The sequence below is a fragment of the Entelurus aequoreus genome, linkage group LG19 (assembly GCF_033978785.1).
Source record: "Entelurus aequoreus isolate RoL-2023_Sb linkage group LG19, RoL_Eaeq_v1.1, whole genome shotgun sequence".
Taxonomy (NCBI): Eukaryota; Metazoa; Chordata; class Actinopteri; order Syngnathiformes; family Syngnathidae; genus Entelurus; species Entelurus aequoreus.
Window position 1 is genome coordinate 4860457 of NC_084749.1, and position 26372 is coordinate 4886828.

At 40.3% G+C, this 26372-nt stretch overlaps 1 protein-coding gene across 3 annotated transcripts in view; it reads left to right on the forward strand.

Moving 5' to 3' along the window:
• The window catches only part of LOC133635018 (mesoderm induction early response protein 2-like), a 55317-nt gene that overhangs the window by 6628 nt on the left and 22317 nt on the right, over positions 1–26372 (forward strand). For all 3 annotated transcript variants that reach the window (XM_062027715.1, XM_062027717.1, XM_062027716.1), the window contains exons 2-8: positions 7995–8153; positions 15750–15863; positions 21213–21324; positions 21463–21542; positions 21620–21689; positions 24617–24756; positions 24883–24964. In XM_062027715.1, coding sequence (XP_061883699.1) covers positions 8127–8153; positions 15750–15863; positions 21213–21324; positions 21463–21542; positions 21620–21689; positions 24617–24756; positions 24883–24964 — 625 coding nt within the window. In that variant the 5' untranslated portion in view covers positions 7995–8126. The remainder of the gene's footprint in view (positions 1–7994; positions 8154–15749; positions 15864–21212; positions 21325–21462; positions 21543–21619; positions 21690–24616; positions 24757–24882; positions 24965–26372) is intronic.

The following is a 26372-nucleotide window of genomic DNA, read 5'->3' on the forward strand; positions in this document are numbered from 1 at the left end:
TTGCCTTCCTTTATACTTCCGTAGAACAAGTTGTTTGGAATTTGCCAATTTGGTGACATTTTTGCCAAGTGTGACATCAGCAGATTATCCATATATGGTATGAATTTACCCAAAGTGCTTTGCGCGGGTCCGCCATTGTAGTCCCGACGCTTTAGTCCGTAAGCTCCTTCTTTTTCACTATCCTCTTGTTGTGGGGCGGACTGGCTCGCACATGCACATGCATCCTCCACACAAAAAGTACAATATGGATGTCGGGGAGAAGACGCAGTCGAGGTGGAGGCACGTAAATAACGCCGCCCACAAAATGACGCATTCTGAAGAGACTGTCAGAAAGCAGCTTGAAGATGGTCTGTAAAAGATATTCTATGCAAAATTTAGAGCAAAGAACCACCATCACATGTTATGTAGGCCAGTGTTTTTCAACCTTTTTGGAGCCAAGGCACATTTTTTGCGTTGAAAAAATGCGGAGGCACACCACCCGCAGAAATCATTAAAAAAGGAAACTCAGTTGACAGTAAAAAGTCGTTGTCGCAATTGTTGGATATGACTTTAAAGCAGGGGTCACCAACGCGGTGCCCGCGGGCACCAGGTAGCCCGTAAGGACCAGATGAGTAGCCCGCTGGCCTGTTCTAAAAATAGCTCAAATAGCAGCACTTACCAGTGAGCTGCCTCTATTTTTTAAATGTTATTTATTTACTAGCAAGCTGGTCTCGCTTTGCTCGACATTTTTAATTCTAAGAGAGACAAAACTCAAATAGAATTTGAAAATCCAAGAAAATATTTTAAAGACTTGGTCTTCACTTGTTTAAATAAATTCATTTTTTTTTAAACTTTGCTTCTTATAACTTTCAGAAAGACAATTTTAGAGAAAAAATACAACCTTAAAAATTATTTTAGGATTTTTAAACACATATACCTTTTTTACCTTTTAAATTCCTTCCTCTTCTTTCCTGACAATTTAAATCAATGTTCAAGTAAATTAATTGTTTTTATTGTAAAGATTAATAAATACATTTTAATTGAATTCTTCATTTTAGCTTCTGTTTTTTCGACGAAGAATATTTGTGAAATATTTCTTCAAACTTATTATGATTAAAATTAAAAAAAATATATTCTGGCAAATCTAGAAAATCTGTAGAATCAAATTTAAATCTTATTTCAAAGTCTTTAGAATTTCTTTTCAAATTTTTGTTCTGGAAAATCCAGAAGAAATAATGATTTGTCTTTGTTAGAAATATAGCTTGGTCCAATTTGTTATATATTCTAACAAAGTGTAGATTGTATTTTAACCTATTTAAAACATGTCATCAAAATTGTAAAATTAATCTTAATCAGGAAAAATTACTAATGATGTTCCATAAATTGTTTTTTACATTTTTTCAAAAATATTCGAATTAGCTCGTTTTTCTCTTCTTTTTTTCGGTTGAATTTTGAATTTCAAAGAGTCGAAATTGAAGATAAACTATGTTTCAAAATTTAATTGTCATTTTTTTCGTGTTTTCTCCTCTTTTAAACCGTTCAATTAAGTGTAAATATAATTAATTATTAATAGTAACAGAGTTAAAGGTAAATTGAGCAAACTGACTATTTCTGGCAATTTATTGAAGTGTGTATCAAACTGGTAGCCCTTCGCATGAATCACTACCCAAGAAGTAGCTCTTGCTTTCAAAAAGGTTGGTGACCCCTGCTTTAAAGCATAACCAAGCATGCATCACTATAGCTCTTGTCTCAAAGTAGGTGTACTGTCACCACCTGTCACATCACACCCTGACTTATTTGGACTTTTTTGCTGTTTTCCTGTGTGTAGTGTTTTACTTCTTGTCTTGCGCTCCTATTTTGGTGGCTTTTTCTCTTTTTTTCTGTATTTTCCTGTAGCAGTTTCATGTCTTCCTTTGAGCGATATTTCCCGCATCTACCTTGTTTTAGCAATCAAGAATATTTCAGTTGTTTTCATCCTTCTTTGTGTGGTCATTGTTGATTGTCATGTCATGTTCGGATGTACATTGTGGACGCCGTCTTTGATCCACAGTAAGTCTTTGCTGTCGTCCAGCATTCTGTTTTTGTTGACTTTGTAGCCAGTTCAGTTTTAGTTTGGTTCTGCATAGCCTTCCCTAAGCTTCAATGCTTTTTCTTAGGGGCACTCACCTTTTGTTTATTTTTGGTTTAACCATCCTTTTTACCTGCATGCTGCCTCCCGCTGTTTCCGACATCTACAAAGCAATTAGCACTGGCTGCCACCTACTGATATGGAAGAGTATTACACGGTTACTCTGCCGAGCTCTAGACAGCACCGACACTCAACAACAACACATCATTTGCAGACTATAATTACTGCTTTGCAAAAAATATTTTTAACCCAAACAGGTCAAATTAGATCATCTCCCACGGCACACCAGACTGTATCTAGTGTGCCGCGGCACAGTGGTTGAAAAACACTGATGTAGACCACAAGAAAGTTTTTTAAATGTAGGAATAAGAAATAAGACCCCGTTAAATGTTTGTTGTGCGAGGTGCAATGCAGTTATGTCATGTCATGTCACAGTTTCTATTTATTACAATTACACTTAGCTGGAGAAAATATTTATGTATGGCATTCATGTGCAGAGCGCAGACCTTTTACATGATATATCAAATATATAATTAGCATGGTAGGTAGGTGTGCATTTAAGCAAGGTGTGTCAGAGTCTTCAGAGCAACTTTATACATTATTATATTAATTTAAATATTCACTTTTTGGAGGGGATTAATATTGGCCTGTGGGTTACTGGATCGCTAAGAGGACGGTGTATAAGCACCTAAAGTGTCATAATTACGACAATCGGCCGGATTAAAAAAAATACCGACAGCCATATCAAAATTGACTTGTACTGATAATGCATGGGTAGAAGAACACACGACATTGTGGTGACTATTAGGGCTGCAACCGTTAATTTGATTACAAAAAAGCTTGGATTTGTATTCTCTTGCTTCGATTATTTGTTTAACGCGTGTTATTAATAATAATTCATCAAATCCTGCACGGCGTGCCCGGACCTGTGATGGAGCACACATGAGAGCGGTGGTGTGTGGGTACCATGATCTGTGTGGCAGCCAACAGTGAGGATTTAGGGGTTTTTCTACATTTATTAGGAAAAAAAGAATGAAGGTTATGGCAAGTGAAAAAGTTGTTTATTTCCAATATTTTCCCTAAACCACGCATTGAGGCTAAAAAGGGTGTTTTATTCGATTCGTCGATTAATCGGACAAACTAATCAATAAATTAGTCAAATACCAAAATGATCGACCGCTTCAGCTCTAGTTAGGCTCAACAAAAAGAAACATTTAATTTTTGGGGGGTATTTTTCAAATCCTAACATCCTGCTCATGTCTGCCCTGGTAGCCTGGCAAACGTCCATTTTGTTCTGTGAACTTGCACTATTTATCTCATGCAGTTGGGGGTTTGTGTTTGGTTCTGGGATCTGCAGCATTTTTCTTTTGCGTTTGTTTTTAATCATGCACCGTTTATGCATTGGCAACATTTTCCTGTCGCAGCGGCTTAATGGTGTTTTTTGGTTTCGGGTCATTTCTGTGTTTGAAGCGTTTTGATGTTGCTCTGCGTTTTAGCAGAAACAGGAATCTATATGTTGTCATTGTTGACTGTCTCTCAGATTAGTAACTGTGAGGTCAGACATCTCTGACCTCGGACTGGGATTGTGGAATGCAAATCGAAGTCTGTAGCCTTTTTCACACAGAGATTGAACAAAATGCCTGTCAGAGCCACAACAGTAGTTTCCTTCGCATTTTATACAGAACCCAGAGAAACAGGGATATTGTCGCAATTGTGTGCACTTTGTCTCCGAAACATGGTATGCTGTGATTGCTTGAGAAGTGACTTTTAGGTGTGCGACTTCAAACCCCGATCCCAGCATTGCAAAGTACCTTACACACAGGTGGCCATCCGCCTCTGTTACGGCTCTGAGACTACCACGGAAGGTTAGAAATGTTGTAGAGAACAGTTGGAGAAAATAACTTAAACTGGTAGTGGGATCGTTTCTATTTAATAACTTGGTGCACAGCACAGGTGGAACCCACTCAGACGCAGGAAAGAGAGCAGGACTTAATCGATCAATTTATATTCTGTTGCTTCAATTCATTGTTAAAGGGTAACCAATAAAATTTTATGAAATCCGGACAGAATAAGATAAGGTAAAGAAGTTGAATAAAAGGTAAAGCATGGTAAAATAAGTAAAAAAAATAAGGTGAAAAGGGTAAGTTATAGGTAAAATAAGGTCAATAGAAGCCAAAAAAGATTAAAAGAAGGTACTAAAAATATAAATAGAAGGTAAAACCAGGTAAATAGAAAGTAAAAGTAGTAAAAACCCAATCCAATCCACTTTATTTATATAGCACATTTACACAACAAGAATGTTTCCAAAGTGCTGCACAGCCATGTTAAAAACAATATTAAAAACAATATTATGCTACACCAATGACTGAATAAAAACAAAAAATAAATGAATAGAAAACCAATACAGAGACTATATAAAAAAATAAATATGATTAAAAACGATTTTAAAGGGTAAAACCAATTAAAACAGTAAAATAGACATCAAAATTTATTTTAAAAAAAACACACAGGACAACAGAGGACAGAAGACCACACAACTCACGTAGTGTTAAAAGCCAAAGAATAAAAGTGGGTCTTAAGACGAGACTTAAAACACTCCACTGTGGAAGCAGTTTGAACATGGAGGGGCAGAGTGTTCCAGAGTTTAGGGCCGACCACAGCGAAGGCCCTGTCTCCCCTGGTTTTAAGTCTAAAAAGGTAGATAGAAGGTCAAAAATGGACTATAGAGAGTGAAAAAAGGTAAATGGAAGGTACAATAAGGTAAATAGAAGGTTACAGAATAAATAAAAGCTCAAATAAGATTAAGATTAAAGTACCAATGATTGTCACACACACACTAGATGTGGCGAAATTTGTCCTCTGCATTTGTCCCATCCCCTTGGGGAGCAGTGGGCAGCAGCGGCGCCGCGCCCGGGAATCATTTTGGTGATTTAACCCCCAACTCCAACCCTTTGTTGCTGAGTGCCAAGCAGGGAGGTTATGGGTCCCATTTTTATAGGTAAATAACATATAAAATGAGGAATATAGAAGGTAAAAGAAGTAAATAAAAGGTCAAATAAGGTAATACAAAAGGTAAATAGAAGGTAAAGCTAGTAAATAAAATGGTCAAATAAGGAATATAGAAGGTTATAATAAGTTAGAAAAAAGGTAAAAGTAGAAAATAAAATGTAAAAATGGTAAATAAAAGGTAAATTCCATGTAAAATAAGTTTAATAAAATGTACGGGAAGGTTACTGAAAAGAAAACAAAGTTAGATAGAAGGTAAACAAAATGTAAATAAGGAATGTAGAAGGTAAAAAAGTTCAAAGAAGGTAAATAGAAGGTAATGAAGGTTATGGCGAGTACAAAAATCCTTGTTTATTTCAACTATTTCCCTAAAATACGCATTTAGGCTATAAAGTGTGTTTTATCCGATTACTGGGATAACCGAATAAACTAACCGCTTGGTTACTCGACTACTTAAATAATCGATAGCTGCAGCCCTAAAAGCGAGACAATCTAACCCAGACCTGGGCATTCTGCGGCCCGCGGGCCACATCCGGCCCTTTGTGCGTCCCTGTCCGGCCCGCGTGAGGCCAATTATAAATTACAAAATACATTTTAAAAAGTATCTATGTCGAGTGTGCAATACAACGGTGCTGCTTTTGTTTTGAAAATCGTTATTTGTATTACTTCCGTGTGGACGTATGCGTGTGCGTGATTGTGAGTGAATGTGAACAGCTGCAATCATTAATTACAAAATAAAGTTGAAAAAACATCTATGTCGTGCGTGCAATACAACTGTGCTGCTTTTATTTTGAAAATTATTATTTATGGGCGTGTGTCAGTGTGTAACCTGCGAGTGAAGGTGCACATGCAGCGACAAGTGATGCACGGTTTACACCCGAGACGCTAAAAAGAGAAAAGTTGATGAGGAATGCCGTGTTTCCAACAAGACATGGACTGCAGAGCAACGTTCCCTCTAAGGTGCGTGCCTGCGCAATTGCGCACTGCTCAAGCGTCTGCTGCGCGCAGCAAATATATGCCGCGCACCAAATCAAATCCCATCTGAATTCTAAACAAAATAAACATATTTATTCTATGTAATTTTGCAATGCAACTTTGAGTGACAGTGACAACAAGAGGCCCTAACGGTGTTCGTCAACACCGTTCAATTGAACACCGTTCAATTATTGTAACGTCTATCGAGATGCTTCGAGGCCAGGAATTATATCGATCACTTTATTGAGCAAAACTGTTTATATTCGGCCATAACCACACCAAAAACATGAGTAAAACACTTCTATCTGGAAAAACTAGTCATTTTCTGCCGTACAAACCAACTTGTCATCTGTCACCAACACGCATAGCACTAAACCACTGGTGCGTTTATGGCCACACAAAAAGTCGGACAACTCAAACATCACACAAAGTTACACTATGACTCCTCAGTCATACGTGTGCTTATTTTACTGTCATTTATTATTCATGTTAATTTATTTATATTAGTCATGGAATGCTGTTACATACACTATGTTGAAGTATTACTATTATTATTAATTATTATTATTATTATTATTATTTATCTTACGGTATATATCAAAAATAATATTGAGCAAAATTTAATTGAAATATTGTCGATGTGGCCCTCCAGCAGTGCTCGGGTTGCTCATGCGGCCCCCGGTAAAAATTAATTGCCCACCCCTGATCTAACCTGTATTTGTCCTTGTTTTAGACGGAGCTATTTAACACTGCCTCGAAATGGCTGTGTAGTTGCCATATATGTTTGACTGCAGGGCTTTGAGGTTGGGCCTTTTTAAGATACAAAAATGATATTTCTGACTTCCTATCAGTCTCAGAATATGATATAGATAGACTTGTGCACCCTTCTAGAATTGTAACGCCACCACCCAATGGACCAGGAAGTGGCCTGCTAGCTAAAAAACAATCAAATATTATTAAGTAATGTGTTTTCAAAATAAAGGGGATTACAGAAAAATGAATTTGAACAAAAATCTATGGTTCTTATTGCACTCAAAGAACAATTTTAGAAGACTGAAACAAAAATGAAAATGCATTAAACACATTGAGCTTTTCTTGTTGCACTCAAAGAACAATTTACAATTTTACATACTAGATCTAGTCTGCCATAATCTAGGATTGGGTTAAAATAGAATAGAATTATTTATTGACATTGTATTGAATGCTTCATGATTATTGTTGCCACTCGTAGTCTGTCTTTAAGACAAATAAAATCATTAGGAAATACTAAAAAGTCAATACTATAGCTAAAAGTAGACAGATAAGACATGTAGCAGATAAAACACACATTGTTTAAGTTGAAACACAAATTCTAGCAATTTGTTACAGACTTCAGTCATTTCACTTGCATTAGTTGGCGCTACGTGGGCGGTTTGGACTCTGCTACTAATTGCGTTCAAGCCAACCAGCTGTGTGCGCTTCTACGTATCTACATGTGCACAACAGGAGAGCTAGTTATCTACACAACCTTTAAACTCATTGTGCAGGCCTGGTTGATTGATATTTAAATGTTTACCTCAATTTGAAGCGCAGGAAGTCTTGCCACCTTTGGCGAGGCGCGTTTTAAAGCACTTCTCGCAACGTGGCGCTTCCGTGTTTAAAGTGTCATCTTTATCGATAGTTTTGAAGCCCAAATACCTTCACGCACCCTCTTTATTAACCAGTAGAATTGCCAGCTCTCCTCTCCTCACTGTTTCTACTTGTGTGCTCTGTGAGTGTGTGCGCTCTGACACACTCAACATGCCCCTCGGTTTTATAGACGCACCTTGTTTTTAAAGTTATTATCAGTGGGCTAAATGAACCTCGTCACTGTGGCCTAAAACCTGTGCTGAGTGCTGTATGTGACCACTCTGGTTTCTCTCCACAGGCGAGCCGAGGGCCTTTGGACCTGGCCACCAAAGTTGCAGCTGAGTTGAGACGCTGAGGTATCGCCATGAGGACGCTCGGCCGAAGAAGTAGGAGTCTGAACCGGAGTTGAAGGAGAGGATCTCCTCATCCAATGAAGATGGCGGCCCAATCCCAGACCGTAAGTTCTATTGTGTCGCTGCATGTTAGTGCCTGTGTGGTTATGGTTGGAGGGAGTTGTGACAGCACAGTTCCACAAGGGGGCAGTAAAGCTCTATGCTTTATTATATATATATTGTGGAGTTAGTAAACAACGAGACAGGAGACGTGAGCGTAGTCGAGGAAGTTTACTAGCTCCAACCTAGCATGTCATACATTTGACAACAACAACGACCTCTGAACCGGAAGCGGAAGTACCTAACTCCTCCTCCGCTTCTTCTCTTAAAGCTACAGTGTCCTCTTAGGTGAATGTCTCTCATTATATGGTTTGGGTCACCACAATATATACATAATATATATAATAATTAAACAATAATAATCCAAACTAAGAAAATGGAGTGTGAACTAATATCCAAGAGTGTAGACTAGTTGTGGGAATTACTTGAGTGTTTTACCGTAGTGTTGAATCGAGAGCGGGGACCAGACAGAGGAAGGTCTGAGAGACGAGCGGGAGGTCCGTGGGACTGAGAGAGAGGCGTCAAGAGGTCCGTGTCTGAGTGGGAGGTCGAGATGGAAGAGGCAGTCTGGGAAGCAGGGGAACGACGACGAGGAATGACGAGACACACAGCAACGTCAACACGGGAACGGAGGTTTTACGCCAACAGAAGATTATATTCCGGCCAGGGATGGCAGGTTGTGCAGGCTTAAGAAGGCAGGTCTGATCATCAGCTCCAGGTGTGCAGATTGCTGATCATCCGCAGTCTTGCCGGCATGTGGGCGTGACGCGGCCAGCGTGAGCGCGCTGGAAGACCCAGCTGCCGGGGAAAAGCGAGTTGGAGCCCACGCCGTGACATGTGTAACCGCTTTGATTTGACGCAATTAAGACACAATTGTTGGTTCTCACAAAGTCTGCTTGATTAGCGTTGTTGTTGACGGGGAAGGGATCTGTGGTTCCTAACGCTTCGTCACGGATCACGTGACTGCTTCCTCATTATCTCGCAAAATGGCTCGGGCATCTCTGTGAGATTGATACTACGTTAAACATATCGATGATCAACTTCCAAGATTCGCGAATCTTGGAAGTCTTTTGATGTCATAAATCAAATATAAAAGATAATAGCTTCATAGAGGCAGCTTGTTTTTCCACTGTACTTGTAAGTCATCCAACAGCGAAAACAATTTATAAAAGGAAATTGCTGAATAGACTATTTTTTTATTCCTGTCAGTCCAGATTTGTTGACAGACACACATAGGACGCAGGATTGTTGACAGACACACATAGGACGCAGGATTGTTGACAGACACACACAGAATGCAGGATTGTTGACAGACACACATAGGACGCAGGATTGTTGACAGACACACATAGGACGCAGGATTGTTGACAGACACACATAGGACGCAGGATTGTTGACTGACACACATAGGACGCAGGATTGTTGACAGACACACATAGGACGCAGGATTGTTGACAGACACACATAGGACGCAGGATTGTTGACTGACACACATAGGACGCAGGATTGTTGACAGACACACATAGGACGCAGGATTGTTGACCGACACACACAGGACGCAGGATTGTTGACAGACACACATAGGACGCAGGATTGTTGACAGACACACATAGGACGCAGGATTGTTGACTGACACACATAGGACGCAGGATTGTTGACAGACACACATAGGACGCAGGATTGTTGACAGACACACATAGGACACAGGATTGTTGACAGACACACATAGGACGCAGGATTGTTGACAGACACACATAGGACGCAGGATTGTTGACAGACACACATAGGACGCAGGATTGTTGACAGACACACATAGGACACAGGATTGTTGACAGACACACATAGGACGCAGGATTGTTGACAGACACACATAGGACGCAGGATTGTTGACAGACACACATAGGACACAGGATTGTTGACAGACACACACAGGACGCAGGATTCCGTCTGTCTGTGCTGCGCGAGCACCTCTTTTGCACGTCCTTTTCACGCGCGCTAAATAAAACTCAAAACGGCAATGAGTTTAGATGAACACATACAGCAGGCCTAGACAGGAGGAGGACAGAGTGTAGGTGCACAGAACATCAGCGGGTCAAATGTGCGAGAAAATAATAGCAGACGACAGTGTTGACAAACAAAGTTGCAACCTTGTGTGGGAAGCGCAGGTGCAGAATAGACTATTTTTTTATTCCTGTCAGTCCAGATTTGTTGACAGACACACATAGGACGCAGGATTGTTGACAGACACACATAGGACGCAGGATTGTTGACAGACACACATAGGACGCAGGATTGTTGACAGACACACATAGGACGCAGGATTGTTGACAGACACACATAGGACGCAGGATTGTTGACAGACACACATAGGACACAGGATTGTTGACTGACACACATAGGACGCAGGATTGTTGACAGACACACATAGGACGCAGGATTGTTGACAGACACACACAGAATGCAGGATTGTTGACAGACACACATAGGACGCAGGATTGTTGACAGACACACATAGGACGCAGGATTGTTGACAGACACACATAGGACGCAGGATTGTTGACTGACACACATAGGACGCAGGATTGTTGACAGACACACATAGGACGCAGGATTGTTGACAGACACACATAGGACGCAGGATTGTTGACTGACACACATAGGACGCAGGATTGTTGACAGACACACATAGGACGCAGGATTGTTGACCGACACACACAGGACGCAGGATTGTTGACAGACACACATAGGACGCAGGATTGTTGACAGACACACGTAAGACGCAGGATTGTTGACAGACACACATAGGACGCAGGATTGTTGACAGACACACATAGGACGCAGGATTGTTGACAGACACACATAGGACGCAGGATTGTTGACAGACACACATAGGACGCAGGATTGTTGACAGACACACGTAGGACGCAGGATTGTTGACAGACACACATAGGACGCAGGATTGTTGACAGACACACATAGGACGCAGGATTGTTGACAGACACACATAGGATGCAGGATTGTTGAAAGACACACATAGGACGCAGGATTGTTGACAGACACACATAGGACGCAGGATTGTTGACAGACACACATAGGATGCAGGATTGTTGAAAGACACACATAGGACGCAGGATTGTTGACAGACACACATAGGACGCAGGATTGTTGACAGACACACGTAGGATGCAGGATTGTTGAAAGACACACATAGGACGCAGGATTGTTGACAGACACACATAGGACGCAGGATTGTTGACAGACACACATAGGACGCAGGATTGTTGACAGACACACAAAGGACGCAGGATTGTTGACAGACACACATAGGACGCAGGATTGTTGACAGACACACGTAAGACGCAGGATTGTTGACAGACACACATAGGACGCAGGATTGTTGACAGACACACATAGGACGCAGGATTGTTGACAGACACACATAGGACGCAGGATTGTTGACAGACACACATAGGACGCAGGATTGTTGACAGACACACGTAAGACGCAGGATTGTTGACCGACACACATAGGACGCAGGATTGTTGACAGACACACATAGGACGCAGGATTGTTGACAGACACACATAGGATGCAGGATTGTTGACAGACACACGTAAGACGCAGGATTGTTGACAGACACACATAGGATGCAGGATTGTTGAAAGACACACATAGGACGCAGGATTGTTGACAGACACACATAGGACGCAGGATTGTTGACAGACACACATAGGATGCAGGATTGTTGAAAGACACACATAGGACGCAGGATTGTTGACAGACACACATAGGACGCAGGATTGTTGACAGACACACGTAAGACGCAGGATTGTTGACAGACACACATAGGACGCAGGATTGTTGACAGACACACATAGGACGCAGGATTGTTGACAGACACACATAGGATGCAGGATTGTTGACAGACACACATAGGACGCAGGATTGTCGACAGACACACATGGGACGCAGGATTGTTGACAGACACACATAGGACGCAGGATTGTTGACAGACACACATAGGACGCAGGATTGTTGACAGACACACATAGGACACCGGATTGTTGACAGACACACATAGGACGCAGGATTGTTGACAGACACACATAGGACGCTGGATTGTTGACCGACACACATAGGACGCAGGATTGTTGAAAGACACACATAGGACGCAGGATTGTTGACAGACACACGTAAGACGCAGGATTGTTGACAGACACACATAGGACGCAGGATTGTTGACCGACACACATAGGACGCAGGATTGTTGACAGACACACATAGGACGCAGGATTGTTGACAGACACACATAGGACACAGGATTGTTGACAGACACACATAGGACGCAGGATTGTTGACAGACACACATAGGACGCAGGATTGTTGACAGACACACATAGGACGCAGGATTGTTGACAGACACACATAGGACGCAGGATTGTTGACAGACACACATAGGACGCAGGATTGTTGACAGACACACATAGGACGCAGGATTGTTGACAGACACACATAGGACGCAGGATTGTTGACAGACACACATAGGACACAGGATTGTTGACAGACACACATAGGACGCAGGATTGTTGACAGACACACATAGGACGCAGGATTGTTGACAGACACACATAGGACGCAGGATTGTTGACAGACACACATAGGACGCAGGATTGTTGACTGACACACATAGGACGCAGGATTGTTGACAGACACACATAGGACGCAGGATTGTTGACAGACACACATAGGACGCAGGATTGTTGACTGACACACATAGGACGCAGGATTGTTGACAGACACACATAGGACGCAGGATTGTTGACCGACACACACAGGACGCAGGATTGTTGACAGACACACATAGGACGCAGGATTGTTGACAGACACACGTAAGACGCAGGATTGTTGACAGACACACATAGGACGCAGGATTGTTGACAGACACACATAGGACGCAGGATTGTTGACAGACACACATAGGACGCAGGATTGTTGACAGACACACATAGGACGCAGGATTGTTGACAGACACACGTAGGACGCAGGATTGTTGACAGACACACATAGGACGCAGGATTGTTGACAGACACACATAGGACGCAGGATTGTTGACAGACACACGTAAGACGCAGGATTGTTGACAGACACACATAGGACGCAGGATTGTTGACAGACACACATAGGACGCAGGATTGTTGACAGACACACATAGGACGCAGGATTGTTGACAGACACACATAGGACGCAGGATTGTTGACAGACACACGTAAGACGCAGGATTGTTGACCGACACACATAGGACGCAGGATTGTTGACAGACACACATAGGACGCAGGATTGTTGACAGACACACATAGGATGCAGGATTGTTGACAGACACACGTAAGACGCAGGATTGTTGACAGACACACATAGGATGCAGGATTGTTGAAAGACACACATAGGACGCAGGATTGTTGACAGACACACATAGGACGCAGGATTGTTGACAGACACACATAGGATGCAGGATTGTTGAAAGACACACATAGGACGCAGGATTGTTGACAGACACACATAGGACGCAGGATTGTTGACAGACACACGTAAGACGCAGGATTGTTGACAGACACACATAGGACGCAGGATTGTTGACAGACACACATAGGACGCAGGATTGTTGACAGACACACATAGGATGCAGGATTGTTGACAGACACACATAGGACGCAGGATTGTCGACAGACACACATAGGACGCAGGATTGTTGACAGACACACATAGGACGCAGGATTGTTGACAGACACACATAGGACGCAGGATTGTTGACAGACACACATAGGACACAGGATTGTTGACAGACACACATAGGACGCAGGATTGTTGACAGACACACATAGGACGCTGGATTGTTGACCGACACACATAGGACGCAGGATTGTTGAAAGACACACATAGGACGCAGGATTGTTGACAGACACACGTAAGACGCAGGATTGTTGACAGACACACATAGGACGCAGGATTGTTGACCGACACACATAGGACGCAGGATTGTTGACAGACACACATAGGACGCAGGATTGTTGACAGACACACATAGGACACAGGATTGTTGACAGACACACATAGGACGCAGGATTGTTGACAGACACACATAGGACGCAGGATTGTTGACAGACACACATAGGACGCAGGATTGTTGACAGACACACATAGGACGCAGGATTGTTGACAGACACACATAGGACGCAGGATTGTTGACAGACACACATAGGACGCAGGATTGTTGACAGACACACATAGGACGCAGGATTGTTGACAGACACACATAGGACACAGGATTGTTGACAGACACACATAGGACGCAGGATTGTTGACAGACACACATAGGACGCAGGATTGTTGACAGACACACATAGGACGCAGGATTGTTGACAGACACACATAGGACACAGGATTGTTGACAGACACACATAGGACGCAGGATTGTTGACAGACACACATAGGACGCAGGATTGTTGACAGACACACATAGGACACAGGATTGTTGACAGACACACATAGGACACAGGATTGTTGACAGACACACATAGGACGCAGGATTGTTGACAGACACACATAGGACGCAGGATTGTTGACAGACACACATAGGACACAGGATTGTTGACAGACACACATAGGACGCAGGATTGTTGACAGACACACATAGGACGCAGGATTGTTGACAGACACACATAGGACACAGGATTGTTGACAGACACACATAGGACACAGGATTGTTGACAGACACACACAGGACGCAGGATTCCGTCTGTCTGTGCTGCGCGAGCACCTCTTTTGCACGTCCTTTTCACGCGCGCTAAATAAAACTCAAAACGGCAATGAGTTTAGATGAACACATACAGCAGGCCTAGACAGGAGGAGGACAGAGTGTAGGTGCACAGAACATCAGCGGGTCAAATGTGCGAGAAAATAATAGCAGACGACAGTGTTGACAAACAAAGTTGCAACCTTGTGTGGGAAGCGCAGGTGCAGAAACACAAAAGAAGAATCCCTGTGGGATGCAGAAACTGCCAGAGAAATTTTCCGTGCAACGTTCATATTGTTGTTACTCAGCCAGCGTTTGTGGGTCTGATGGACCCCTTGCATTTTGTGGCTTTTAATGCCTGACTTTTATGTTCAAATACTGAACAGATGTTTACTGGGATAATGTAAACATCTGTTCAGTATTTGAACATAAAAGTGAGGCATTAAAAGCCACAAAATGCAAGGGGTCCATCAGACCCACAAACGCTGGCTGAGTAACAACAATATGAACATTACACAAGGGTTAATTAAGAAATCATTCTTCTTTTTTTGTAGTCCCCCCCACCGTTTAGTGCTTGCTGCTTTACTGGTACACTAGCATTTTGTTGGCATTGTCTTCTAACAGCTAATGTTGCTATCTAACCTTGAATGTTTGCAAAGCTCTCACCATGTTGTTACGGATTATTTTGTTTTTTTGAAGTATTTACACGTTGTTTTCTTGAGTCAAGAATGTCATTTTGAAGTAACTTTTGTAAAATGAAACAAATGCATCATTTATCAGGTCGCCATTCCTGTTTATCGTCTTTTTGTAGGCCAGCGAGCTGCCCTTGGAGGACCTGCTAGCACTTTATGGCTACACGGTGTCCGATCCAGCCAAGCAGAACTGTCATGTCGCCGCCACTCTGCCAGGCATGACTCTGGACAAGGTGAGAAGCCGTACACAGGGTTTCCCCCCAGGTTGCCACTACATATGAGGAGGAGGGGCGAGGTCAATGTGACATCATCATATATATATGGTGTCATGATCCTTTTGATTAGCACTGTTAGATATAGTTTCTTTATTTATTTTTTGGTCCTGTCCAGCCTCTCAGGCAAATCATATAGTTGATGTAGATGCCCATATCGACTGTTCACATTTACTTACAAAAGAGAAGTGTAGGATACTTCTCTTGTTGCCTCATTTGTATTTGACTTTAGTAAATGTATTTATATTATTATTTGGTGCAGGAGGGGATAGAAAGAGGAGAAAAGGAAGACAGAGGGGGAAATTGTGGGGACAAAAGGGGGATACGACAGAGACAAAAACAACAACAGCAAACACAACAACAATAGAGCAACATCAGCAAATAGGATATGTACAAATATGATGGTAAAAGTGATAGCAAAGAAGCAGTTAGGGAAATAAATAATAATACAGAAATGACAATGAGCATTATTACACTACAAATGGAGCAATACAAATACCAATAGAAATATCACTATTGATAATGAACAATACCAATAATTGACCTCTATTATCAACAATATAGTTGTTCAAATGCAACAATACATATACGGAATGATAACTAGAGATTCAAAAGAATGCAGAAAGATGGAGAGGAAGAAAGAGAAGCAACTTCTATTAACCTTGTAGATTGTTATAGTAACATTATATATAGATATAGTTTCTTTAAAACGGCTAAAGAAATGTTTAATGTACATCTAAAACCAAATCTGTCTTATGTATTGTATACCGTAATTTCCGGACTATAAGCCGCTACTTTTTCCCCTCGTTCTGGTCCCTGCGGCTTATACAAGGGTGCGGCTTATACACGTCCTGTTCTTCTCCGACACCGACGAAGAGGATTTCGGTGGTTTTAGTACGCAGGAGGAAGACGATGACACAATGATTAAAGACTGACTTTTCATATACCGGTAGGCTGGTTATTTTGATAACGTACAGGCGAGCACTTTGTATTACTTTGCACCGTTGTATTATTTGTACTCTGCACGAATGCTGTTCGCCATGTCAAAGATGTGAAAGTTTGATTGAATGATTGAAAGATTTATTGTTAATAAATGGGACCCAAACAGTCATCTCTGTCCCGACAATCCCCTCCGTGGTAGCAGGAACCCCTATATACTACGCTAATTACACATCAAAACCCTGCGGCTTATAGTCGGGTGCGGCTTATATATGGAGCAATCTGTATTTTCCCCTAAATTTAGCTGGTGCGGCTTATAGTCAGGTGCGGCTTATAGTCCGGAAATTACGGTATTTAAAAATAAATATTTGTTATTATTATAGATAACTTATTATATTGTTCTTCTCTTTTTTTCAATTGTTGCTGTTTATTGTACAATGTAACACAGGCTACGCTATATTCTGCCCTCTCTGAACGTTGGAATTTAGTTTGCCAAATATGTAAACAGTCATTTGAATTAGAGATGGAAAATAACTTGAGGTGGTTTATTGCTATTCCCCCACACTGTAAAACTAAGCACACTAAGGAAAGTACTAAATATATACACATGAAGTGTACATACATGTAGGAATCATGTTAAATTAATAATACAGTTTGGGATTAACTGGGGAAAAAAAACAATACAATCATGCAGATGGTGGTTGACTACAATGCTGCTAGCTTAATGCTAACGTACAATGCAGTGGCTCATTGACAGGCTAACCACAATTAGCATGGCGTACACACGAAAAGACAATCATTCACACTCACATTCATACTGTACCTACCGACTATTTACAATGAAGCTAGCAATGTTAGGTAACACATGTTAGCAACAGGCACATTTTTGGAATGCGAGAGGAAGCACCCGGAGAAAAGCCTCCAGGCACGGGGGAGCATGCATACTCTACACGCACGCACGCACACACACACACACACACACACACACACACACACACACACATGTCCGAACGGAGGTTGGAAGACGCACACGGCATAACATTATTGTCAAAATGAGGGTAGAAATGCCTTAATTAACTTGAAATAATTTTCTCTTCAACTTTTTCTCATGAGTGTCAACTCTGTTTAGGTGCGTGACCAAGCCATTTAGATACACTTTTTTTGGTTTTTGTTTTCCAAAATGAAGCACAAAGGAACAATTGTATGATATTTGAGATGTTTTTTAAACATATTATGGCCAATTGTATTAAGATAATAGACTGCCGTATTTTTCGGACTATAAGGTGCACGCACTCATAATCCTTTCATTTTGTCAAACAAATTGACAGTGCGCCTTATAACCTGGTGCGCCTAATGTAAGAAATTATTCTGGTTGTGCTTACCGACCTCGAAGCAATTTAATTTGGTACATGGTATAATGATAAGTGTGACCACACTGCAAAAAGTCAGCGTTCAAAAACAAGAAAAAAAATACAAAAATGAGGGGTATTTTATTTGAACTAAGCAAAATTATCTGCCAATAGAACAAGAAAATTTGGCTTGTCAAGACTTTCCAAAACAAGTCGAATTAGCTAACCTCAATGAACCCAAAAATACCTTAAAATAAGTATATTCTCACTAATAACAAGTGCACTTTTCTTGATAGAAAAAACAAATATGAGAACTTTTTTCTCAATATGTTGAAAAATATTGTTAAATGAAGTAAATGCTAGTGCCATTATCTTGACATAATGATATGCGCTCGGCATTACATTTCTTGAAACCACAAACTTATACTAAAAACTAATTTATTGTTCTTAATGGAAAGGCAACAAGGCAACATCTTGTTACTCTCGGGGTCTCCTAGCCGCTCAGGCAAATCATGTTGTCTAAAAATACATTTTTCCATGGATAACATGACATCATCGCGCCAAGTGCGTGCTCTTTCAGTCAATTAGTGTGCAAGGTATATATATATATATATATATATATACATACACACAGCCTGGCCCCCAGCCAAATTTTTCTTTATTGTAATTTTGAATAATTTACCTGAATGTGCATGAACTATTTCTATTAAAATAGTTTGAAATGTCACATGTTAAATGTTTAAATATTAACTGTCAGTTTACTGTATGTGCCAACCGTACTACTTTATGAGTACGTATTTTCTATTGTTTCATTGAAAATAAAACCGTAAAGTCCATTTGGCTGATTTTTTTTGTTCATGCTTGAAATAAGAAATTAATTCTTTGAAAAAGTAGTTTTATACTTGTGAGTGTTGATGACACAGCTTTGCAACAGTTGATATTCTAGTTTCAAGCATGTTTTACTCAATATAGGTCATCAAATCTCAGCAACAAGCTGTAATATCTTACTGACATCATTTAGGACCAAAACACTTAAAACAAGTAAAACACTCCAACATAAAATCTGCTTAGTGAGAAGAATGATCTTATCAGACAGAAAATAAGCAAAGATCACCCTTATTTGAGATATTTCATCTTACTTAGACTTCAGTTTTTGCAGTGCAGTAGATGGCAGTCACACATAAGAGATACATGTAGACTGCAAGATGACGCCAGTAAACAACACCAAAACTTTAAATGTTCCATTGAAAATAAAGAACATTACACACGGCACTCAAAAATCTGTCAAAATGTTTTAGTGGGACTTTGAAGCCGCACCACTTGATGGATTGTCGGCCAATACGGCTACCGTAGTCCGAGATACCAGTATTACTATGGTGTGTGTATAAGGACCGCAAAATGGCACCCATTAGCAGACATATTATCTGGCGTTTTGTTTCACAATATTATGCAAAACCAACTTTTCTTACCTTCTGGTACCTGCTGATGTGTATTTGGGATCTGCATAAGTCCTGGAAATTTGCGCAGGTCCGCCACTGTAGTCTGTGACGATGCCGTAGTCGATAAGCTTCTTCTTTTTCACTACCTTCTTGTTATGGGACTCTGCTGTTGTCATTTCTAATATAAATTAGCGTACAGTTCTAACTTATAACTTGCTATGGAAGCGCTAAAAACTACCAGTGTAGTGAGTTGACATTATTCACCCAAGGAACTTTAGTTATTAGCAGAGGTGGGTAGTAACGCGCTACATTTACTCCGTTAAATCTACTTGAGTAACTTTTGGGATAAATTGTACTTCTAAGAGTAGTTTTAATGCAACATACTTTTACTTGAGTATATTTATAGAGAAGAAACGCTACTTTAACTCCGCTCCATTTATCTACATTCAGCTCGCTACTCGCTACTGATTTTTATCCATCTGTTAATGCACGCTTTGTTTGTTTTGGTTTGTCAGACAGACCTTCAAAGTAGGATCTATGCATGCTTGCGTTTCACCAATCAAATACAGTCACTGGTGACGTTTCACCAATCAAACAGAGCCAGGCGGTCACATGATTAACAAGCTTAAGCTTACATGAACTCAACAAAGCACATCGCGGTAAGTAACTTTAGTAGATATTTTGGCTGTCACCGTAGGCTGATGTTAGCTTCCCTGCTATGAATCACTGTCAAATGTACATCGTGTGGGGACATTTATTAACGCACTGCAGCCTCATAGACAGACAGAGACACACACACTCACACACACAGTCGCACACACACTCACACACACAGTCGCATACACACTCACACATGCATAGAAACACCAATCAGAAGTGCACAGTGTGTTCCCAGGTGCACCGTGTAGCCCACACCTATCAGTTTATGGTTTGCGTAAAGGCTAACTTGTTATTTTCCTTTGTAATCTCTGCCTACTGAGCCTATGGTGCTGTTAAGTTATTGTGTTTTTTATGTTAATATATTATTATTTAATATATATTATTGTTTTAGTTGCTTAAGAGATATTCCTGGCTCTGAATTTGCTCATTGCTATTTTTATGTTTTTGTGCATTATTTGTTGCCGTCATCATTAAACGAACAGGTTACTCATCAGTTACTCGGTACTTGAGTAGTTTTTTCACAACATACTTTTTACTTTTACTCAAGTAAATATTTGGGTGACTACTCCTTACTTTTACTTGAGTAATACATCTCTAAAGTAACAGTACTCTTACTTGAGTACAATTTCTGGCTACTCTACCCACCTCTGGTTCTTAGAGAGTTCCGGTCAGACGGTTTTTCACGGGACACATTTCTGGCGTTGTTGTTGTTGCACTAGTGAGCCACGGATGAGATCCGGTGCGCTCTATGGTCCAGAAAATATCTTCTATCAGTATATCCATTCATACACTATTTAATTTTTGTATTTGTTTTCATGTAAAAAAAAAACATTTATTATTTTGAGGTGCACCACAATCAATTCCATGTCGGGGAAACATGATATTGCAGTTTCAGTTGAAGCTTTTTTTTGTGTCATCTCCAGAAGCAGATAACCGAGGACCTTTTCCAAGGAGAAGAGGGAGTCGAGTCCTCCGCTGATGACCTCACCCCTTCGGTCACCTCCACTACCTCTGATCGGCTTCATCACCTGCCTGGTAAGTCACTCGCAAAAAGGGAAAGAGCAAAGCTCTCCAGCACATCTCCGTCCCGTGTCTTCCGGTCCCGAAAAAGGACTAGAAGCGCTCAGACACAGTCGGTGGATCACTGAACCTTGTGGTGTTCTCTCCTCACAGCCGGCGACAAAGACACACCAGTCAGCTCATGTGACGAGGATTCGGACAATGAATCTCTTCCCTCCAATGAAGAACACAAGGTTGCGATCCCGCACGTTTTGGCCTGACTGAAGCAGCCTGACACGGACTTAACGAATGTCTATGCCATCCTTCCTAGGAGATCATGGTCGGTTCCATGTACCAGGCAACAATCCCTCCACTCTGTCCCTATACTTACCAGGAAATAGGTAATGAATTAGTGCGACTTCTCTCATCCTCTGGCAGTTTCCCAACCTTTATCTAGCCAAGCAGGCCCGGCCCTCACCAATCTGGCGCCCTAGGCAAGATTTTAGGTGGCGCCACCCCACATCGGCAGTGAAGTGTATATACTCACAAGAAACCGAATAGCTTTGTCTTTGACCTTTTTTTTTTTACTTAAAGAAAGCAAATTAACAATCAGAATAGTTAACAAGATTAAAAAAAATATGGATGAATAAATGAATACAAAAAAAAAAAGAATATATGAAATACAATATTTTTTACATATATAAACACAAAATAAAACGTGTCAACAAGTTGCATAAAATAAATTAAAAATACAATATAAATAAGGCACTGCACAAAACAAGATATCAAACCAGTATGACTTTAACAACTATATTACAAAAAAGGGGATCCTACAGAGTTCTCCATTTGTGCTTTTTAATATTGCATTAACTAGAATGACTTACAAATGACTGTACACCAGGGAGTACTGTAATTACCTAACGTTACATTATTATTTTCCATAACAATTTAGCCCCCTCCACAATATTAACCCGACGTTAAAATAGAACTAGCTATTTATTGATTAGCAATTGCTGAATCATGTAACATTAGCTTAATGCTAAAAAGCCAGGTTACTATCACATTCTGTAACAGACAAATAATTTAATGTAGGCTGACGTTACCTACCTGCTACCTCTGTCTTTTTCTCGTTTCTCCTCTTCTTTTCTCTTTTTTCTTCCCTGGTCACCTGACAGTTTTGGCCGTTTTGACATCTTGTGTTGATTTTTTTATGTGGTGACGTCCAAAAAGAGTCATGGTACGGGAAGTGAGGGGGCGCACCTTGCCGGGGGAGGGGGGACGTAATGTTGTAACAAATAATATTTCTATTAAATAGGCTTTACTTTGCATTTTAATTAACGTGGGATTATTTTATGTATTTAGAAATAATAGTACCAACTTTTTTTTTTTTGTTGTTGTTTTTTTTCCCTCCAACATTTGTGGCACTGGCGTGGCGCCCCCTGATGGGCGGCGCCCTTAGCATTTACCTATACGGCCTATGCCACGGGCCGGCCCTGTAGCCAAGGCACAATTCCACACTAATGCTCTTGTTTGAAGGGCAACAGGTGGATACCGAGGTTAAGTAAGGAGTGGATAAGCACTTAATAGTTCTGCCTGTCACTATACAACGCTGGCATAGATACATTACTAAGTAGTAAATAGGGTTGTCCCCATACCAATATTTTGGTATTGGTAGCAAAATGTATTTCGATACTTTTCTAAATAAAGAGGACCACAAACAATGGCATTATTGGCTTTAATTTAAGAAAATATCTTAGGGTACATTAAACATGTGTTTTTTTATTGTAATTTAGTCCTTAAATAAGATAGTGAACAAACTAGACCACTTTTATTTTATTAGTATGTAAGCAAACAAAGACTCCTAATTTAGCTGCTGACGTATCCAGTAACATATTGTGTCATTTATACACCTATTATTTTGTACACATTATGAGGGACAAACTGTAAAAATGCATTATTAATCTACTTGTTCATTTACTGTTAATATCTGCTTATTTTCTGTTTTAACATGTTCTATCTACACTTCTGTTCAAATGTAATAATCACTTATTATTAGGGATGTCCGATAATGGCTTTTTGCCGATATCCGATATTCCGATATTGTCCAACTCTTTAATTACCGATACCGATATCAACCGATACCGATACTGTTATATACAGTTGTGGAATTAACACATTATTATGCCTAATTTGGACAACCAGGTATGGTGAAGATAAGGTCCTTTTTTTTTTAAATTAATAAAATAAAATAAGAAACTAGTAATTAATGAAAATTAGTAAAATTAACTGTTAAAGGTTAGTACTATTAGTGGAGCAGCAGCACGCACAATCATGTGTGCTTACGGACTGTATCCCTTGCAGACTGTATTGATATATATATTGATATATAATGTAGGAAGCACAGACTGTATCCCTTGCAGACTGTATTGATATATATTGATATATAATGTAGGAACCACAATATTAATAACAGAAAGAAACAACCCTTTTGTGTGAATGAGTGTAAATGGGGTGGGTTGGTGCACTAATTGTAAGTGTATCTTGTGTTTTTTATGTTGATTTAATAAAAAATAAATAAATAAAATAAAATTAAAAAACGATACCGATAATAAAAAAAACGATACCGATAATTTCCGATATTACATTTTAAAGCATTTATAAAGTCTCTACTTATTATTCTCTTCTTTGATACTTTACATTAGTTTTGGATGATACCACACATTTAGGTATGGATACGATACCAAGTAGTTACAGGATCATACATTGGTCATATTTAAAGTCCTCATGTGTCCAGGGATATATTTACTGACTTTATAAACATAATGGGAATTTAAAAAAGAAAAAAATCTAATCATATCAACATATCAAAAAGGATACAAAAGACTTTGACTCTTGTTTGATTACTCAATTTATTATTACAACCCAGGAGAGCTATTTGCAGGAGCAGCCACGTGACACAAATTTGGGACCATCCTTCACGTTGTAACAGCAATAGGCGGCAAAATGATCGCCAAGATGAATTAATAGACGTCCTCACAAATATGGCAAAATTGGTGAAAAAGTGTATTTTCGATCTTTTGAAATCAAATGTTGACAACGCCCAAACGACTACCTGTGTGTGTAATTGGTAGAAATGTGCGCACGTGAACATGACACATTTCCACGTTCAGTTCACTGTTGATACAGCTCAACTTTGCTGCGCAGAAGTGCTTAGGCCAGGTTTTTGTCTTAATACATGAGGCCCCCGCATGGTGATCTCCCACAGTGGTTGGGAATCACCAACTTCTGGCTATTTGGCAACCTGACTGTCCTGTTCTTCTGGCTTCAGCGTACAACAGTGGGGACCAGTTGTTGTGGAGACCTGGGGCTCTGACGGCGCAGGAAGTGGAGGCGTTCTTGCTGAGCGCGCAGAGGCCGGGGGAAATGTGCAAACAGAAGTGTAGCGGCACCGCCCGAGACAACGAGCAGGTACCGTTGCATGTAGGCGCCGGATCCCGTCACACGTCACAGTCAAGCATTGACAGCAACTAAGTATTTAAAAAAAATATGTTTTCAACATATCGCTCCGTTTTTACAACTTTTTTTGGTTGCCAGGCGCTGTATGAGCTGGTGAAATGCAACTTCAACACAGACGAGGCACTGCGACGATTGAGCTTCAATGTGAAAGTGTTCAGTGGTAAGTGTCGTTCAGCTTGGAGTGGGACTAGGGATGATACTCCAAACCGGTTTTCCCGGTTGTTTGATAGGAAAAGAATCGAGTCCTCGGACTCGAATCCCTTTTTGAGAACCGGTACCCGTTATCGAGACCACTATAGTAAAGGAAAAGAGTTGATTCTTTATTCGAATCCCGTCCCGACCAGAAATGCTCCGTGGGACATCACAAGAAATGACGTCACGTAGCTCAGTCATTAGGCGCAGATAGCGAAAGCAGGAAAAACAATGGACCGGAAAAAGCGCTCCAAGGTGTAATAAAGTTCAAAACAAAAGCTATCGTCCATCGAATAAATTTACTGAGAGATTTGAGCAGGGTAAAACACATGACCAACACTTTTACGACCAACCGGAAACATAGCAACCAGGCTAGCAACGCACCTCCTTTACGGCAGCTGTCGCAACCTTCTTAAAACAACCGCAGCACATACATATATATACAACACTGCAGCACATACATATATATACAACATATCTCCCTTTTTGAACTTTTGTTTTTCTTTCCTTGTAAACGTTACAAAATCACACTGTAGATGTGTTGTCTGTCTAATTATAAATAATGCAGACGAGGCGTGTTGGCTGAGTTCTTGACGTTTACTTTCACAGCGTGGCAACATGCAACACTTTTCGGGGCTACCGCGCATGCTCGTAACTCCCGTTGCATGCTGGGTAGTGTAGTTGTTATATTCTCTAGCTCATAACATTTTTCCTCCTATAAAGAAATAATGTTAACTCAATTAAGTGTATTTCTTTTTTTAGCTTTAACTTTTCATTTTTTAGCATTGTAACCACATTTGCAAAGAACTTTTCTCTTCATAGAATTTTCTTTCAATAAAGAAATAAAGTGCAAAAATGTCAAAGCATCATAACAAACAGTTATGTCAAATAGCAGCAGAAGTGCACTTTTTGGAGAGCTGTATTATTTTCAGTTTTGTGCCCAAGGGACTGATTTTATTTAACACTATATTATTATTTATACACCTATAGTGATCACAGAGACAGCTTGTTTTTGTGTTACTGTATATATTTGTTTTTCTGAAAAAATCCCACTTAATATACTTTGGGTAACAACAGTCAATATTTATTTATTTTATTTTATTTTTTTAGGTGGGTAACAGTCAATATTTATTTATTTATTAGATTTTATTTTTTTATTATATAATAAAAGTGAGCTTTTGTTAAACCAAATATTGTGTGTTTTTTTCCATATACAACAACCTATCTGGACTCCATAAGAGAATCGATAAGGAATCGGTTCGATAAGAGGATTCGATAATAGTCTCGAACTCGATAATTCCTTATCAAAGTGGGACTCCACCTCAGCCTATTCATGCCAAGTGCAAGAAAACTACTTGCTAGTTTTAATATTAAAT